This window comes from Strongylocentrotus purpuratus, unplaced genomic scaffold, assembly GCF_000002235.5.
Source record: "Strongylocentrotus purpuratus isolate Spur 01 unplaced genomic scaffold, Spur_5.0 spur5_scaffold_8, whole genome shotgun sequence".
Taxonomy (NCBI): Eukaryota; Metazoa; Echinodermata; class Echinoidea; order Camarodonta; family Strongylocentrotidae; genus Strongylocentrotus; species Strongylocentrotus purpuratus.
Window position 1 is genome coordinate 2,501,976 of NW_022145614.1, and position 18,556 is coordinate 2,520,531.

General features: G+C 36.4%; 2 protein-coding genes across 4 annotated transcripts in view; both read right to left on the bottom strand.

Moving 5' to 3' along the window:
- Window positions 1–11,555, bottom strand: part of LOC586120 (meckelin) — a 36,042-nt gene extending 24,487 nt beyond the window's left edge. For all 3 annotated transcript variants that reach the window (XM_030975289.1, XM_030975290.1, XM_030975288.1), the window contains exons 1-13: window positions 11,331–11,555; window positions 9,742–9,830; window positions 9,216–9,306; window positions 8,443–8,530; window positions 7,252–7,327; window positions 6,435–6,509; window positions 5,388–5,459; window positions 4,904–5,043; window positions 3,835–3,937; window positions 3,349–3,435; window positions 1,733–1,798; window positions 1,134–1,191; window positions 469–552 (exon numbers count right to left, since the gene is read on the bottom strand). In XM_030975289.1, coding sequence (XP_030831149.1) covers window positions 469–552; window positions 1,134–1,191; window positions 1,733–1,798; window positions 3,349–3,435; window positions 3,835–3,937; window positions 4,904–5,043; window positions 5,388–5,459; window positions 6,435–6,509; window positions 7,252–7,327; window positions 8,443–8,530; window positions 9,216–9,306; window positions 9,742–9,830; window positions 11,331–11,520 — 1,219 coding nt within the window. In that variant the 5' untranslated portion in view covers window positions 11,521–11,555. The remainder of the gene's footprint in view (window positions 1–468; window positions 553–1,133; window positions 1,192–1,732; window positions 1,799–3,348; window positions 3,436–3,834; window positions 3,938–4,903; window positions 5,044–5,387; window positions 5,460–6,434; window positions 6,510–7,251; window positions 7,328–8,442; window positions 8,531–9,215; window positions 9,307–9,741; window positions 9,831–11,330) is intronic.
- A 2,498-nt stretch (window positions 11,556–14,053) lies between these two features.
- LOC586099 (peptide deformylase, mitochondrial) lies at window positions 14,054–18,522 on the bottom strand. Its single transcript, XM_785894.5, has 3 exons — window positions 18,322–18,522; window positions 16,599–17,278; window positions 14,054–15,976 (listed from the first exon to the last, which is right to left on the bottom strand). The coding sequence occupies exons 2-3, from the start codon at window positions 17,167–17,169 to the stop codon at window positions 15,816–15,818; spliced, it is 732 nt and encodes a 243-aa protein (XP_790987.4). The 5' UTR covers window positions 17,170–17,278; window positions 18,322–18,522; the 3' UTR covers window positions 14,054–15,815.
- Window positions 18,523–18,556: the final 34 nt, after the last annotated feature.

Below are 18,556 nucleotides of genomic sequence, written 5' to 3' on the forward strand. Positions count from 1 at the left end.
CATTGTTTTATTTTACCGTTACATGCCGTACATGATTGTTATTTTCTTCATGCCACAAAGTTCAACATACATGCAATCATTCTATTAGTTATTATGCTTGATGGATGAACTTGAATTATGTTATGTTATTTTACCGTTACTTCTTAAATCTATTTATATGTAACATCAAGGATTGTGGAGAACCTCATGACAGAATGGAAATTCTTTTAGGTAATCCTCAGGCGTCCACTGGGGGCTTTTTCACTGTCTTGTAACTCTTAATGTTATATGCTCTGTGTTGTCATTTCTATTTTGTTTATACATGTACCTGGAAATCAAATAAATTTCAAATAAATAAATTTCAAATTACCATAAAACATGAGATAAACACTCTGGAGCTGAATGACTTTCAAGCAAAATTTAAAAGTGACCAATAATTTAATTTAAACAATTATTGTTATGTCTCTCAAATTTTGGGCCTATACTCACCTTGATTATCTGCGCCAAAGTTTGAATTGAGAACAGGAACAGGATACAGAACACTGTTTCTAAATTCATCTTCGGTTATCATATCTGTTTTGCCACCATTAAGTAATAGTACACTTTGAATACATGTAGTTTGAATTCAATTCATTCAATTCGGGGAAAGGTCGGGAGCAGGCAGCTCAGCTCAGCTCAGCTCAATTCAACTTGGATAAATTCAGACACTTCAATTGAAATCATCACACAGTGACAACCAATTGCCTACTGTAGGGTTTATTTACTGTATTCCGAGAAGAATCTATATCTTGTCTTTTCTGAAAAACATTTACAGATTCCATTTAACATGAGAAAGAATTGCTCTACAAACAATTTTTCATTCATGATTTTTCTGGAGAACTTTATGACAGGCTCTCCCATTACTTCACGTGTCCCATGAGTAAAACAATTCAGCACAGCATTCTTTGCTAAACATCAGAATGATTGCATTAATATAGAGAATAATAATAATAAAAACAAGAAACAAACATACATGTATCTATTGAATATTAGTCTATCATCAAAGAACCTTCAACAGGAAGATTTTGCATGTATCCTCTCAAAAAAAGAAATAAATTAACATAAACAACTCCATTTGTATAACTATTAAATATCTCTGAATCATAAAAGGATACACATGTCAAAGAACACCGTTTCATATTCATCCCAGAAGTCCCTTGATGGTAGGACACACTGTGAAAACAAAAAGAAAAACATTCTTTTATCCCCATTTCATTCTTAATAAATAAGAAAATATTGATTTGATAAGTATAAATCTGATGTTTGTTATTAAAGTGTAAAAGATATTTGTTTTGAATGTTGCTAAACTGGCAGCAATTTTTTGCAGATCTTCATTTAAAAGAATTATGCAAAGATTTTGGCCTTGCAAAAAACTTGGTGATTGAAAAAAAATATGAGAAAATATGAGAAGCTTGTCTCATTTCCGGAATTACTTCAAAAAACTTTGCCCATGTTTTAGGTAATGGGTACTGATGGTAAATTCTACTTGTTGAGGCTGCATAAATGCTTGTAAATAAGTTCAATATACATATCTATGCATAATACAAATTATAGAAATTACTAGGCAGTATAATTCCTGGGTATTTCAACTGTTTGACAGCATCTGCAGCCCTATGAACACTTTGTCTTGAAGGATTATCTTGAGGTGGTATAGAGGGCTGTAGTAAAATAATTATTATAAAAGTTATTTCTAAAAACTCTTTAATGAACTTACACTGCTCCTGTATGTTGTAGCGAACGAATATGCAGCATCCATTTTCTCTTCTGTATCCTTGCAAAACTGTTGGGATTTGAATAACAATGTTGAATTATGACTTCACGTTCATCAACATTGCTGATTTGACATAACAACACACAGTCTCATGATTTGGTTCAAACCATGAGAACGTGATGCAGGTTGATGACATGATATTGTTTGATGCTGTTGGCCCATTGATTTCTGATTTGTTTTCATTCCTATAGGCTTTAATACAGGAACCATCCAAATATGTAGGCAATGGGTTGGAAGGGGGGTGTGGGTTATAGGGGTAGTTAAGACTCAAGTAGATCAACACTTTAGTCATGGTTGATCATTCGTTCGTGTCTCCTTAGATCAATATTAATGTATCTTGATCTTCGGAGTAGTTGCTACAACCGGCCGTGTCAGACACGTTGCCCCGAGGTGCGAGATAGGACTCTTGTAGCGTGCCCCCATTTAAAACAATTATACAATAACAGTTTAAACATTGCATTTAATTAATAGTATGAAACTATTAAAATTAGTCTCATGTTACGGGAAAAAATATTATATATATATATTATGAATCAATTGATTTGATCGATCCAGTTCGATGGCACAAACACGGCACTACTGGACAGAGATCCTAATAATTACAGAGCTTGGTCTTGTTGCTCTGTTCGCCAGCAGTTTGAGGATATGGAATCCTGCGGCACATTACTCACAAGAGTTCTAACAAGCCAAGCTTATACAGAGCCTATAATAAGTAATGTTATACATGTACCACCCACCCGATCGATCAAAAATTACGGTTGATCATGCACATGCACCCAAAGACCGTCCCATTGTTTGGAGTCTAAAGCACATGTACAGTGTTCAATTGACAAAGTTTGCCTCAAGCAGTCTCCTAGCTGTTTGTTCCATTAGTCAACCAAAACAAAGAGTTACTCTCCCGCAAAGTGTCGACCCATTGAACAGACAAACCCTTCTCTAAACGGAATGATACAACCCAATGATGAGCAGGGAATGGGTAAACTGGTAGACCGGCTTCCCTGAAACCAACTAACCAACCCATAAACAAGGACACAAAAACAATGGTTGATATTAAAGGTAATACAAAGTTTTGAAAATTGGGTGGATATTAATTCTTTACAATTTTGATATATTTGGATGCCCCTGTGAATGTATTATAAGCACTATCAAATTTAGCCCCTAAAACACTACTGTTTTCGAGAAAAATTGAATATAAAAATTTACTGGTGCTCTCGGTAAATTTTGATTAATTTCAAATAGCGCCTACGGCCGTACAATGGTAGCTGCACCATGAAAATCTCAGAACATTTTGTGATATATAATTTCCAAACAGGAATAGCTAATCGGTCGATTTTAGTCAAAAAACATTGTCTTGGCCTTGAGAGGGAGCTATACAACATAAAGAGTGTATTTTTTATAACTTCATAACTTAAGACCCGATTTCAACCGCGACAACGATCACTGAATATTGTAGGATATCGCATATGCTTCAAATATGTTCATTTGAACCAAATTTATGACCCCATACCAAAACTTTGTATTACCTTTAAAGTACACATACTTAATGGTAATTGATTTACCTGTAGTTTGCCTCCTGTGACAGGTACTATTCCAAGAAACTGTCCTGTTTGTGTGTACTGTGCTACTACTAGCCTCAGTTTACTATCCTGTTCAGTAAGAAAAATCAACAATCTAATATAAGTATGACTCAAACCCAGAGATAGCTAGATCTTACTTTTACTTTTGACTTTTAGTCACTTCTTTCATCTATTTTGATGCATAAACAGGTAAAATAATGTTTATAGATACAGTAACATTTCTGAAAGAAGTCATTCTTCCAAGATTCAAAGTTTAGTTATAAATTTTAAGTTGACATCATCCCGAAAAAATTGGAAATCACAGCAAAAACAAAACACTAGTCAAAGAAAAAAAACCTGTAATTTCAAAATGAGACAAAGAGAAACATGTACATGTGATCTAAAATCTTAAGTATCAATATTTTTGCAATGAAATAAAGCAATGAGATAATTATGCTCAAAATGAAGGGGGAGGGGGAAAGAACTTACATCAGAAGATCTATCAAAGGTGAAGATGGTTGGAATATCTCTGCTTAAAAGATCCATATCAGCTTCACCAGATTGATAATACAGCCAGGGCATATCAGCTTTCCTACAGTAATTAATGCCAGAAAGAATCTTAGTTGATGGCATCCATAGGTATCTCTACAGGCTAATAACAAATACTTTTTCTTCAACGGGTAACACTGATATTTTTTAAAATCTTATGTTGTTCCCAAATTACAAAAGGGCATGTATTTGAGATTGAAATTAACAATGCTATGGAAAAACAAATACATACAGAGCACTCTTTGAATAATGAACTTAAAGGAACTCTAAGTAATTGAGAATTAACTAGCACTATTCTTAAACATTGTTTTACACAAAGTGAAAAGTGTAAAAATGATCTTGAATGATGGTTTTCCTATGAGCTAATCTCCCCTACAGTTTGCAGCTTTATGTTGTTATAATTATCTGTTAAGGGTAATACAAAGTTTTGGGAAATTTTGAAAATTGGATGGATAGTGATTCTTTACAATTTTGATATATTTGGATGCCCCTGTGGATGTATTATAAGCACTAGAAAATTTAGCCCCTATAACACTTCTGTTTTCGAGACAAATTGAATATAACAATTTACTGGTGCTCCTGGTAAATTTTGATAAATTTCAAATAGCGCCTACGGTCGTAAATTGGTAGCTGCAACCATGAAAATCTCAGAATATGTAGTTGTGATACATGTAATTTCCAAATGTGAATAGCTAATCGGTCGATTTTAGTAAAAAAACATTATATATATACCTTAATTAATATATTGACCTTGAGGGGGAGCTATACAACAAAAAGAGTTTATTATTTATAATTTCATAACTTAAGACTCGATTTCAACCGCGACAACGATCACTGAATATTGTAGGATCGCATATGCTTCCAATAAGTTCATTTGAACCAAATTTATGACCCCATACCAAAACTTTGTATGACCTTTAATGTAGGTAGGCCCTCTTGAAAAACAGTATTCCAACCGTTGATGAGGCAGCCTTGAAATAACACTGAATGAATGAATGAATAAACCTACCATTCATCAATACCATTGACTGTCTCTGTGATGGTATTCACATAATTCCTGTAATCTTGACACGCTTGTTGATCAGTCCGAGTCAGTACCATAGTACATAGGTTAGCCCAGGTTTGACATCCAGTGAAGTTACGATAATTCTGCAATCAATCAAGCCAACACAAACTAATATATTGATCATTATATATAATGAGGTAATACAAATCAAATACTCATTCAAAACGGCTTTGATGTCCACACGCATACTAGAAACCTGTCCATGTAGACCACAATTTCTGTTTCTCTTGAAAATTGTTTCTAATAAAAAAAAACATATTGAAGAAATTATTTCATGTAAAGACCATTTACAAATAAAATCACCTTTTTTTTGTCCCTTGAGAGGTCTCTCTACACAAGTCTCAATGTATTGATGATTTGACTGAATCATAATCTTCCTCACTCTGTATAAATCCTGATAAAGGAGAAGGGGCAACATGTTACTTACTTGACATGTGCCAAGAACTTCCACAAAGTTTTCCTGAAAGAACCATGACGTGAGTTGGTCTTGATCAAGGACCTGCACAGGAGAAATAGACAATTGAAAACCTATTAGAAATAGAGGAGGTGCGATAGCTCAGTCGGTAGAGCAGTGGTCTCGTAATCCGGTGACCCGGGTACGAAACCAATTCGATGCATTAGTGCCCTTTGGTAAGGCATTAATCCTCATTACAAGGTCCCTCGGAGAGGACCTAAAGCCATTGGCCGTCTGGTTGGTTACTTACAAGCATTTATGCTTTCTTAGCAGTCAGGTAAAAACATAATAACCAACCACAAGAGTGAGTTAGAGTGAAAGAAAAGGCATTATAATATAGACATTATGAATCATAATTGTAATAGTTCTTTGGGATAGAAACTCTTGAAGAGTGAGTGCACATATTCATATGTAATCTTTCATATTTGTTCATAATACTCAGTGGCCATAAATAGTGATTGCATCTTTGATCAAGATACTCATCTTTGGTAAATGTTGTTTAGGTGATGTGAAGGGCATGGACATAACATGAAAATATTATACTTTTGTTGTATTATGCACCTTAGATACTACTGCCTTGTTTTTTTTTTCTTAAAGGTAAAGATCAGTTTTGGAAACACCCTCCTCTCAAAAAAATGAAATGAAAGCTTTTATTACCAATCATGTGAAAGAATATATGTTTTGACTAATACGTAATGATACAAATTTGCAGAGAAACCGCCTACCGGTACTAATTGATATATTTGGTAAAATATTATATCTATTTGGACCTGATAGATATAACGCACGTGTCGCACACGTGTCGCGTAGTCCTATATACATCTTTCTGTGTACAGTGCTTGTAACTTTACCAAGACTGGGCCAAATTTATTATCATTTTGATGATTCCAGACACTTGCAGTACACACCGATACTTATATGCTAGATGATTAACCTTTTCTGAACGATTCCACAATGTTTCTATCACAATGCAATCGCATGACCATAACTGCTCTTTATCTTTAATAGACAATTACTCACACTGTATGGTACATTGAAGGCTCCTGAGCTTGGGTTTGGAAGGATGATTGATGCTGGGAAGCATACATCAACGTTCTGTTGGTCATAACAAATAGTACGACAAGATAGAAAGAAAGAGAGAGAGAGAGAGAGAGAGACAGATGAATGATCGATTGCAAATTTTTAAAAATACTCTAAAGCATGTGGTAAAATGAAGCTAAAATATCAACCAATGATGACCCCTTTTTGTCAGTAAACACAAGGAATTTCAAAAGAATTAACTAAATTTAATGAAATAACGCCTTCTCGCATCCTATGATAGCATAATTTAATATACTTTGCTAATAACTTTCAAACATACTACAAAGACAAAGATACACACTTTTAAACAATAGAAAATATCCATTAGATTAATATATGAGGACAATAAATCATGGTTGTTTGTTTTTCATACAGACAATGGGATAACATACAGTATAGCAGATATGCCAACCTTTACATTCAGGAGGATTCATTTCAGAAATCAGGGAGGTTTATATCAATTGCATACAGCATAATTAGTATAATCTTTCAGAAGTTCAGAGAGGCATTGAAATTTGTGTGAAGTGACGTATACACAAAACAAATTTTCAGGGTGCCTCCCTGAAAATCAAGGAGGGTTGGCAATCTTGGCATCTCTGCATAGCAATATCTTTATATTTGCGGGTAAACTACATCATTGTTTACTATTTCCTACATTCAAATGGGCATGTCGGAAATAATACAATCGTTTGTTGATTATTGTTCACAATATTTCTTTTCTGTTCCACTGAAATATAAAAGTTTTGTTTCTTCATACCGCTGGACTAATAGTGGGACAATCGCAGCTTCCTGTCAGACTCTCTGCGATGTAACTCTGAGGGCATCTTCCACATCTACAAGGTGCGCCGGGCCGGGCCGGAGAGGGAAAAATAGTGATACTATTAGCTTTCCTACTCACATGATTTAGTTTTGTATACATACATTGAGACAAGCTTACATTTGAGTTGAAGGCTATGATAAGTATTCCATTCAAACAATTTTATATGGGTTCATGAGAACGGTATCAAAAAATATTAAAAATTACATTACAACCCAGGCATATACAGTAGGTTTGCGAGTGCACCATGCGAGAGAGAGAGAGAGAGAGGGTTGAGGAGTCCTGAAAAGGACTCTGACTCTGTAATCTTTCTTGGGGGTGTATAGTCCTGAAAAGGACTGTTGTTATCACAGTGTTGTGGCGGTGAATTTCGATGGCTTCTCGGATTCGGCGTGTATGACAGTGCTTCATTATGGAGATGAGATGACTGTTATCCCATTCGATGGTGTGTTCGTGTTGCTGGGCGTGTTTGACGATGGTGGACTTATCCCAATCGCTGAGTCTGAAGCTGGTTCTGTGCTCCTTGCTCCTTAAGTCTTGTTTCTACACACCCCCAAGAAAGATTACCGAGTCAGAGTCCTTTTCAGGACTCCTCAACCCTCTCTCTCTCTCTCTCTCACATGGTGCACCCGCAAACCTACTGTATATCTACATCACCATGCAAGCCGACACTTACAAGCAGCATCTAACCCATATGAATCTACTACATATTTTTCGTCAATTTCAGGAAATTACTTAATAGGTATTTAAAACATGGAATACAAGCATTATCAGAACTGGTTTTAATATACAAAATAAACTAATGTGTTTTTGAGAACATTTAAAGCACATAATCTAACCAGTCCACAGACTCGATGTGAAAAACACAAAAGTCCCAAATGCAATCACTTTATAAGCTCTTTGTGTACATAGGAGTTGTTGAAAATTTCTGTTGGTTTTCCATTCATTAACCAAAAAAATCAATTCAAGTTTTATACAGTGAATGCAGTTTGACAATAATGATAAAATGTGGACAATGATTAGCAGATTTGCCACCTCAAGCCACTGCCTACTAGAACCAGGTTAGTTCCTGTATTAAACCTATGAGGAATATGAGAACTCGGTAGTCAACAGGTTAAGGGTTAAACTCACTCGAGAGCTGAACCATCAGGTTGTGATGTGCTGGAACAAGGCATACAGGTCCTGTTGCTTAATAACTCCCTGGTGATGGTATACTCAACTATTAAAACATTTCAAAGTGAAAGAAAACCATGGGTGAGGTTATTCAACGACATGGCATGTTCAAAAGAATTTTGTTACCTGTACCTTAAATATTCAGAACAAATGCAGAAAAAAATTCATGACAGAAACAAAGCAATACAATATATCCGGTGATCACACATAATTGCTTGCTCCAGGTTTCATTTTATTATAGACATAAAGCAATGTCCCAGTTTTATGTTATCAAAGATAAAGTGTGAGAATTGGGACTGCAATTAGGTTTGAGTTTAGGTTATGTTAGGTTATGATACATATTTTGCATCCAATGTTGACATTAAGAATTTGACTTGGTAGAGAAATCGTCCTTGAAGCACTCGCATGTGTCATACAGTCATAATACCAACATATTTTTTTTCCTCTAAATTTAACATGAGGTAAAGATTAGAAAAAGTTTAGAAGTTTATTTATTCCACATTTTACATAAAAAAAACAATTAAAATTCTTTTTAATTTTTTTTCCATACAGGCATATATTATATAAGAGTAGATTTCACACAAGAAAAAAAAAAAAAGATTTCAAATCAAGAATAAAGTACAGAAAAAAAGTACGAAATTTAGAAATATGTAGATATAACAGGCAAGGTAAACATAATGTAAAATGTGGGGAGCCTAAATAAAAATCATAGCTCGTATGTAACTAATTACCACCAATTTGACCCTCTGGACAAGCCTGACATTCTCCTGTTAGCTGATTAATGTCACAGGCTATACAGTTCCACCCATCCAGGGTTGCTCTCTGAAATAGAAGAAAGAAAAAAGAGATTCACAACAAGTGAGTGAAACCACTCCACACCTGTCAAAACAGGAGATCCATTAATACCTTGGTACACATCCAACACAATACACCTTGGACAGATCAAGTATAGTCCGAACATGATATGCTTCAGTGACTTTGTTATTATGAATAAGTAAATGTTACTGCTCTACTATTTTTAAACTAGCTTACCTCCTTATGATTTGATCTCTTTATAAATTTACATTATAATTGCACAACTACAAATTTTTGCAAATTTATGAGGTTACTCATTGTGAATATCTAAAAAACCACTCCAATTCAATTCCATCCAACCATTTGAATGATTTGTCAAATTTCTATTAAACAAAAAAAAAATCTGCAAGTGGGTATCTAAATTTCAGCCTACTTTCTAGACCCTTTTTCATGATAACTTACCTGACCGGGTGGACATACTGTGCACTGTATATCAGGACCTCCTTGATTCTGAGTCATTTTGAAGTAGGAAGTGCACTTGCATGATAAGCCTGGGAGGGAGGTAAAGTTGATAATAAATCATTCTTCAAGAGTCACAAATTTAAGTCCTTCTGTGCCATGCATGGGCTGCTAATCTCACCCAAGAATTTGTTCTACTATAATTATGTTTGGATGAAAAATAGCTATTAGTTTTTCTTGACTTACCCGGTAGAAACAGGTGCATAATGCAACATGAAGGTTGTTCATTCAAACATATTTTCAGTCAAATGTAATAAAAAGTGAAAAATGTTAAACAAAAATGAAAAATTTAATATCTAATATTGGATTCTTGAAAGGTTAATAACTAAGAATAAATGTTTGCAAAAAAGTGGGTATCAAATCAGCATAAGACCAAATTTTTCGTCTCTTTCGTTCGTTAAGCCTCTTATTTGGGTAGGGTCGGCTCTCTCTTTAGAGACGGAAACGGACTATACCGCCAAATGTGTAGGTTAGGTGTGTAAATTTACACACCAAATTTGCAAAACTTATCCCAGAATTACTAAATTAGGTTTAGGCTTAACTACTTCGGTTCTACTTACCAACTTGACTGAAATAATCCGTTTAATGGTCCTTTTTTAGGAAATTATGGGTCAAAATCGACATCCATGATAAAAATCTTGCAGTGGTAGTTTAAACTCTCGCTGCGCATAACGTCATCTAAATCTCATCCCTTATAGTCTACGCCGAGGGCAAAATGATTGTACGGAATCTGTGCATGTCATTACGAACTCGTAGCTCGTGCACAGTTTTTCTGTTACAATCATTTTGCCTTCGACGTAGACTATAAGGGATGAGATTTAGATGACGTCATGCGCAGCGAGAGTTTAAACTACCGCTGCAAGATTTTTTTGTGTGTGTGCAAGTTTGGTGTGTAAATGTACACACCTAACCCACACATTTGGCGGTACGTATAGTCCGTTTCCGTCTCTAAAGAGAGAGCCGACCCTACCCAAATAAGAGGCTTAATGAACGAAAGAGACGGAAAATTCAGTCTAGAGCAGCATATAAGTTAAGGCTACTGTCCAATATTTGTTGGTACGTGCAAGAAGGGGTGATTTCGGACGCATTTCAGCTGCTAATTTAGATGTCATCAATCGTCACTAAAGTAGTCTACCGATTTTTAGTGAAATCAGTTGAGTTTTGTACAGTGGTGTTTGAAATGTTGAGAATCAATAGCACAGCTTTTAATACACAGCCAGGATAGTAATGCACCTAGACCTGTGTGTGCGAAAAGTGAGTCACGTCTTTCGGATGGCGACGTTAAAAGTCAGTCCCCAGATAGAGCCAGGCCAGACGTAAATAATCATATCTGATTGATACACGTCTGTAAAAAATTAATTACACACTCACACACACACAAGGTAAGAGTTCCTTTTGCACCCCCCCCCACCCACCCCCCCCCCCCCCCCCACGAAAGTGAAAATCAAAATGGAGGAAGTATTAATATAGAATTCTACTACAATTTACCAGCAGAAAATTACACGTGTCGGACTAGTCTACAAACTTCTTACCATCAGCTGTGGTTTCTTGGTTATCTCCACAAGGACTACACTTTAATTCTGCCACATTGTAGTAAAATTCTCCATTTTCTATAGACCTACATTGTTGCACAGTCGCGTATGAGAATGGATTGGTTGATTTCACCTCCGTAATTACGAAGAATGCCAGAAAGAATATCGCAAAGTATCTACTCGGCGACATTTTTGCGCTTCACGTATCCAAGGAGCAAAATAAATTTTTCGACCAGACTGCACTGCACTAGCACTGCACTGCACTAGCACTGTGAACTACTAGCACTGGATACTGCGCGCGAACATGCGAGCGGAGGCCCTATGCCCGCCGGCGAATTTTTTTTCCGTACTCGAGAGGGCAAATACCCCATGTGCGCATGCGCGTGGACTTGTGATTTCTCTGCTACTTCCCATACGAAATGTACATGTATTCGCATCTACTGTGCACGATTCGCGTTCTACGAGTAAACGATGGCATAGTAGTCTTCAAACACAGACTCTGATTTGCCAGTTTGACAAAACAATTACGCATAATATATCGTGCGTAGCAATAGTACTAGTATTCAAGTCTGAGTAGTTGTATGATTCAGACATTTTAGTGCTTACAGAAATGCATCCCAAATTGAATAGCATGGTATAGTAGTCTGCAAGCACAGACGCTAATCGGACAGTTTGACAACATAGTGTCTTGAGTAGTGCTTTATATTCAAATATGTGTAGTTTTATGATTCAGACCCTACTGGTGCGTGTATTGGAAAGGCATCTCAACTTGCAGAGTGGCATAGTAGTCTGCAAGCACAGACGCTAATCTGACAGTTTGACAAAATAGTGTTATTCAAGTCTGAGTAGCTTTATGATTCAGACCCTACTGGTGCGTGTATTGGAAATGCACCTCAACTTATAGAGTGGCATAGTAGTATGCAAGCACAGACTCTCCTTTGACAGTTTGACAGAATAATATAGGCCTATTGTGTATTGAGTAGTGCTTTTATTCAAGTTTTCGTAGTTTTCTGTGTTGTGCCACTTAAGGTCGCATAAGTTATAACTTTATAATTATAAGCTACCAAAATTGAGTACACTTTTTTATACGCACTGTATATATGTCCTTCATTGATTTAAAAACAAAGAAAAACCTTGTTGGGATGCCGCAAAATGCTCCACAAACTTGCATAAAATCACTACTCATCAATACACAATATATTATTATGTCCTTGCAGACTACTATACTACACTCTACACATTGAGATGCATTTCTAACGCACGCACCAGTAGGGTCTGAATCATACATCTACGCAGACTTGAATAAAGTACTTCTCAGCACACTACTAGTATGTTGTCAAACTGTCAGATTAGCGTCTGTGCTTGCAGACTACTATACCATTCTATACAAGTTGGCGACTTGAATAAAGTACTTCTCAGCACACTACTAGTATGTTGTCAAACTGTCAGATTAGCGTCTGTGCTTGCAGACTACTATACCATTCTATACAAGTTGCAATGTATTTCCATATGCACTACTGGGTCTGAATCATACAACTACACAGACTTGAATAAGCACATCGCGACACATACGCATATTGATTTGTCAAACTGGCAAATCAGAGTCTGTGTTTGAAGACTACTATGCCATCGTTTACTCGTAGAACGCGAATCGTGCACAGTACATGCGAATACATGTACATTTCGTATGGGAAGTAGCAGAGAAATCATAAGTCCACGCGCATGCGCACATGGGATTTTTGCTCTCTCGAGTACGGAAAAAAAATTCGCTGCCCGCCGCGGATAGGCGTCTAACGGTTAGGCGCCGCTTGCACAGTGACTGTATATAGGAAATTTCTGTTTCTTAATTGGAACTCCTCTTCTCCCCTAAAAAATCAACCAACCCAAAACTGCTGTACATGATACAAAAAAATACAGGTGTTGTCTGAAAATCAGGCATATCACCCATCAGTTTCATTTCAGGGCATTGCCCATATCACCTTCGACACACCTGCATACTCCAATTTCACTCTCTCATGGGCACATCGATTCTCATTCTCTATCTCTCTCCTCTTTGTTTCAATCTCTCATATTCATCTATACCTCCTTCCAATCTACTTCGCTCTTTCATAACTTCTTTCTCTTCTTCCTTGCAAATTCACCTCTTTAATATAAATGCAATTCTTCTGGCTCCTCTCTCTTTTCGCTATCTCAAGTTCCTCCTTTTTTTCTTCACGTCGATTTCTCATATTTTTCTCTTTCCTTCCTTTCTGTTTCACTCTCTCAGATATTTTTCTTTCTTCGACCCTCCTCTCGATCTACTTCTCTCCATTTCTCTACTTCTCTCCTCTCCAATCCTCTCTATTTTCTATCCCCTCCTATATATTTAACTATATTTCCCTATCTCCCTCGATCCTTTAATAATTTAATTATCTCATACCATGCATTTCTCTTCCTTTGTGTCTGCCTCTATATCTCTGTCTCATGGACTCACTTTTCAAAGTGCATAGTTACAGTAAGTTGTACAATTGATTCTTAAAAATTGCTGGTAACATATAGATAATTGCCTTTGTGTCCCATATGCATTCCCATTAGTTGCCCCCTTCCATCCAATGAGTAGGATTGAAAATTTCTTCTACCCTAAGCTTGAATTTCAGTATTCATGCAAGAAAGAAAATGCAACTATAACATAATATCTTCATGTAGATACTATTTGGACAGAAAATAGCAATACCATAGATATATAACTTTATGACTTGTATAAACTTTTAATCACATTGTGAAAATGCAAAATGTCATGCAATTCATATATTTTATATATTTTAGAGGTAAGATCAGAAACTCTGATGAGTGATGATATTCTTTCCAAAGCAGATGGCTTTTACAATTAAGTGCTGTATCAAAATCTTGTTGTATGCCAGAGGATAAACAATAGACTTCAAAAGGATGGGGCCAGCAAAATACCTGGTTAAGACAACAGTTTGTTACAACATCGTTCTTAATCACCAGATTCACTCTACCCATATAGGTAAAATACTTCAAGAAAGATACTTAAAAAACCAAGGGAAATAATTATATATTATTTTGTTAATTAATGCTACATTTGTCCCATCTAACATTTACCATTATTTTATTTCTGGATGCATGTGGCAATGTTTCACATGAATACAGGAACCCTTGGTACACGGTGTCTGATCACTGATTGGGCTACCCTGTGTAAGACTAAAGTTCATGTTATGAAGAAATAAATCATGGAAGACATGTTTACACCAATCATGATAAACAGATGTATTTGAATGCTTCCAACAGACTGTATTTATCAAAAGCGGAGTATATATTGTCACTCATATGCAAAGTAATTGTTAGATGCTGCTTGTAAAGTAATTGTTGTTTTATAAACAGATCATAAGAAAACCCTTTTCTACAATAATGTCTCATTTCTGCTGATATTCTGGTGATACCATATATATTGTAATAAGTTTGCTAAATCTATTCTGAAAGTACAATTTTGAGCAATTTAAATGAACCCTAAACTTTTCAATTATTCTGAAACACATTTCTTATTACCATTATTTAATATCATATTCTTTATCATTATCATATAGTGGGATTTAAATGTATCTCATTATCATAAATAATGTAGGAAATTTAAAATGTAGAAAATTTAAAAAGGATGAAGGATAAGACAAATTCGAATTCAATTCCATAGGTCACTCAATACCAAGAACTACATAATTGTACATATCAAAAGAGTCACATCTTTTTATAGTTTTAAGACCTCACAGAGTTTTTAAAACCTCACAGAGTAATTTAATATAGTTGCACAATATATAGACTTCTATACTGACCAGTGTATAAGAAACAAGAAATACATAACAGAACATGACCACTGTAATAGGTCACTTTAAGGCAGGCATTCTCAAAAGCAGACTAAGTTTAAGCCAGGATAAAATCCCCTGAAGAATTACCATGATTCAGTTTAGTTCGCTCAATTATGGCAAAGCACCAATTGTCAACATGTCCAAGTCTTAATACTGCACAAATCGTCCTTGTTTTCACGAAGTGACGGTAGTGAGGAAAATCGTAACGCAAAGTGAATGCAATTTTTTTTCACTACCGTCACTTTGTGAAAACAGCGACAAAATTATCTTCATTCCATACCAAGAAAATAAACAAAATCAATGAATACACATTGAGGTGAATTTTTTTGTATTTCCATCTCCAAAACAAATTATGGTTCTTTCCTGAACAAGATTTGTGCATTAGATTTGATTACTTAACGAAAATGGTCTATTGAGTAATGTCCATGCAAGAAAGAAAGTCTTTATCTCTTTATCACGCATAATTGTATCTCATAATTTGGCATTGTGGGCAAGGACTGACTCTAGCTCTGAACATATAAATGTAGGCCAGTTGACAAGTTCTTTCAAACAATGTCTAAGAGCCCTAACACAGAACTGTCAAGCCATGTGAACACACATCAGACTGCTGCCTGCTTTTTTGGATTCACTTTTCATTCCATTGAGGCCACTGGAGATCAGCGAAGGTCCGAGTGTCCATGCGATCAATGTATAAGGTTCCCTGAAGGTGGTCGTATTCATGCTGTAAGATCCTTGCGGGGTATCCACAGACACGCCAAGTCACAGGCTCTCCCTTCTCATTTAACCCTGCAATTCACAATGGAAGAAAATCTAGAGTGGTTACACGGAATCAATGATGACCGGATAAATAAATGAGTTTTCCCTTTCTGCTTTTTAGTCCATCAAAATTGTATGCATGATCCATAAAATAAAATTCAAACTTCTAACTGATATCATATGATAAATGTATTAGGAAAGCTCAATAGTGCAAAATAATACTACTTAGTTACGGTATAACATAATCTGGTTTGCAACTTTAGCGGAGCACTTTGAATTTCCCTTTGTACATCTTTTGTTATGTTTTTTTTTTAAAGCCTTAAATTATTGGAGATGGAAGGGGAAGGCATTCTTAATCTAATCATGTAATCATTAGGAGTTCATTTATAAAAATTAACATGCGACCGTCATTGCTGGTCAAACAGTTTTTGAGCGTCAAGTAACGCCTGGATGGAATGCTCCACAGGGAGTGGAGATTGTGCACACATTGTGTGCGGGCAAGCACTGAATCCAATGACCGGCCGGGGTAATAGTATATTTGTAAAGCGCTTAGAGACATTTGTGATAAGCGCTATATAAAATCTAAATATTATTATTATTATTATGATTGTATCAATTCTGTCTTTCAGTAATTGGATGTTGACATGATTACCTGTGATTTCCACCTCATGTGCTCTTGGTGTGGCAGCAGAAAATCCTGTAAGACTGAGACATCCCTCTGTAAGAACCACCTGATTATCTGATAAGATCTTCAGAGAGGGGTTGACAAACACCTTGAGGGGTACCACTTCCATCTCTCTAGCTTTCTGGATCTCTTCAGAAAATCCCTTCATATGTTTCTCAGTGAACTCCATGACGAACACCTGCTGGGCCACGCCTATCTGTGGGGCAGCTAACCCCACCCCACCCGTCTTCCTCATAACACCCACCATCTTCTGAATTAGATCTTGAAACTCTTTAGTCCTGATATCTTGAGGGTGCACAGGATCACTCTTACCACGAAGGACAGGATCACCAACCTGTGTCACATGATTATATGGAGGTGTGGCCATCTTGATTCTCCAGATAGCCTTTTTCAGTAGAAAGGCAGCTGATAAATAGAAGGGTTGTTTGACGATGACCCTGGTAAGATTCTGCTGGGCGGATGTGATGTGTACAGATCGACTTGCGGAGCTCCACAGTACTGCTACACCAACGGCACGAATACAACCTTGACGCAACATCTGAGAGCTGTTGTGACCCTGGGCTCTCTATCTGCCAGGCAAAAAACTATCCTCCTAGTCTCACTCCAGCTGGTAAGCAAGTAGTTGCAAATTAATTCTGTCTCCTGTTCTGAAGACAAAATAAGTAAATACATAATATTTTAGAAAATTATATTTCAGTAATCTGTGAGAATATCAGTATTTGGTACAGACTTGTGTTGTGCTATACAATTATTTCTCTTTGATTAATTTGTAGAAAAATCTAAATACATAGGCTGAACTTATTAGACTAAAAAGCCAGAGCTTGACACTTAACGCGGTTTCCGCGTATTAAAATACCCCCAGTTCACCATCTATTTTATGGGGTGTCCGTCTTCCCGAGGATTTATCGCTCATAACGTAAAAGTCTCTGTACAAAGTCAATGTAAAATGCATCAAGAAAATCGTCAAGGAACCCTTATTTTTCACCTACGCGTCAGTCTGCGTTTACGAAGAGGATCCCTGTTTGTGCGGACGATCCTTATTCTCGGACCAGTGCCCCTATTGTGTAAATGGGGTGTAGCGTGCCAAGACTACATGTCTTTCTTGTAGCCTGACTCGAAGCCAATCGATCATAATACAACTATGGACGACGCGACTGCAGTATTCACGTGCGTGCAACATCCAAGAAACCTAAGCGCGAGGAGAACTGCGGTCTGTTTTGCGAATACTAGCGCGTGCTGACCGTTAATCAAGTCCATTTGTTTACGTGCAGATGTCTGAAAGAAGTCGTAGATGGCATTAACCAGTATTTGCCATGCTACACCCCCTTTTATAATTAGTCTCATCGGGTGCGAAGTCTATACAAATTTCAATGAACATTGTGTAAGACAGAATTGCGTACCGGGGGATCATGGTTTTGATTATTGCAACATGCATGGTACATGTATGTTTGGCATCCAAAATTGCTCCAAAAAAGTAAATATATAGATCTAGAACTTAGAAGTCTAGTATCTGTCTATATTCAAAAATATAAAACAACACGAGCGGCCCGAAAATGAAGTCGAAGAGTATATAAGGCCGAGGACAACCAAACAATTTTTTGTTGTTAGCCTTATATTTTTATAACAAAGAAATAACTGGAAATTAAATTTACTAAGGACTAAGGTTGATAAAAACATATATTATAGTTACCTTTTAAATCAAGACTCCCCCAGACTCTCTCTTTGTCTTGGATTCACACGCGATATGTACATACACCTGCACCTGTCTGTCCAGGTATATCTGTTCTAGCAATCTAGGCCAGTTGCATGCAATTCAAGCGCTCCATCCATGTTCGATTGAGCTGGAACTAATCGAAGGGGAATTCCCTTTCCACAATCATTCGCCTTTACCGTGGATAACTTCAAATTTCAGTTATTTATTTTAA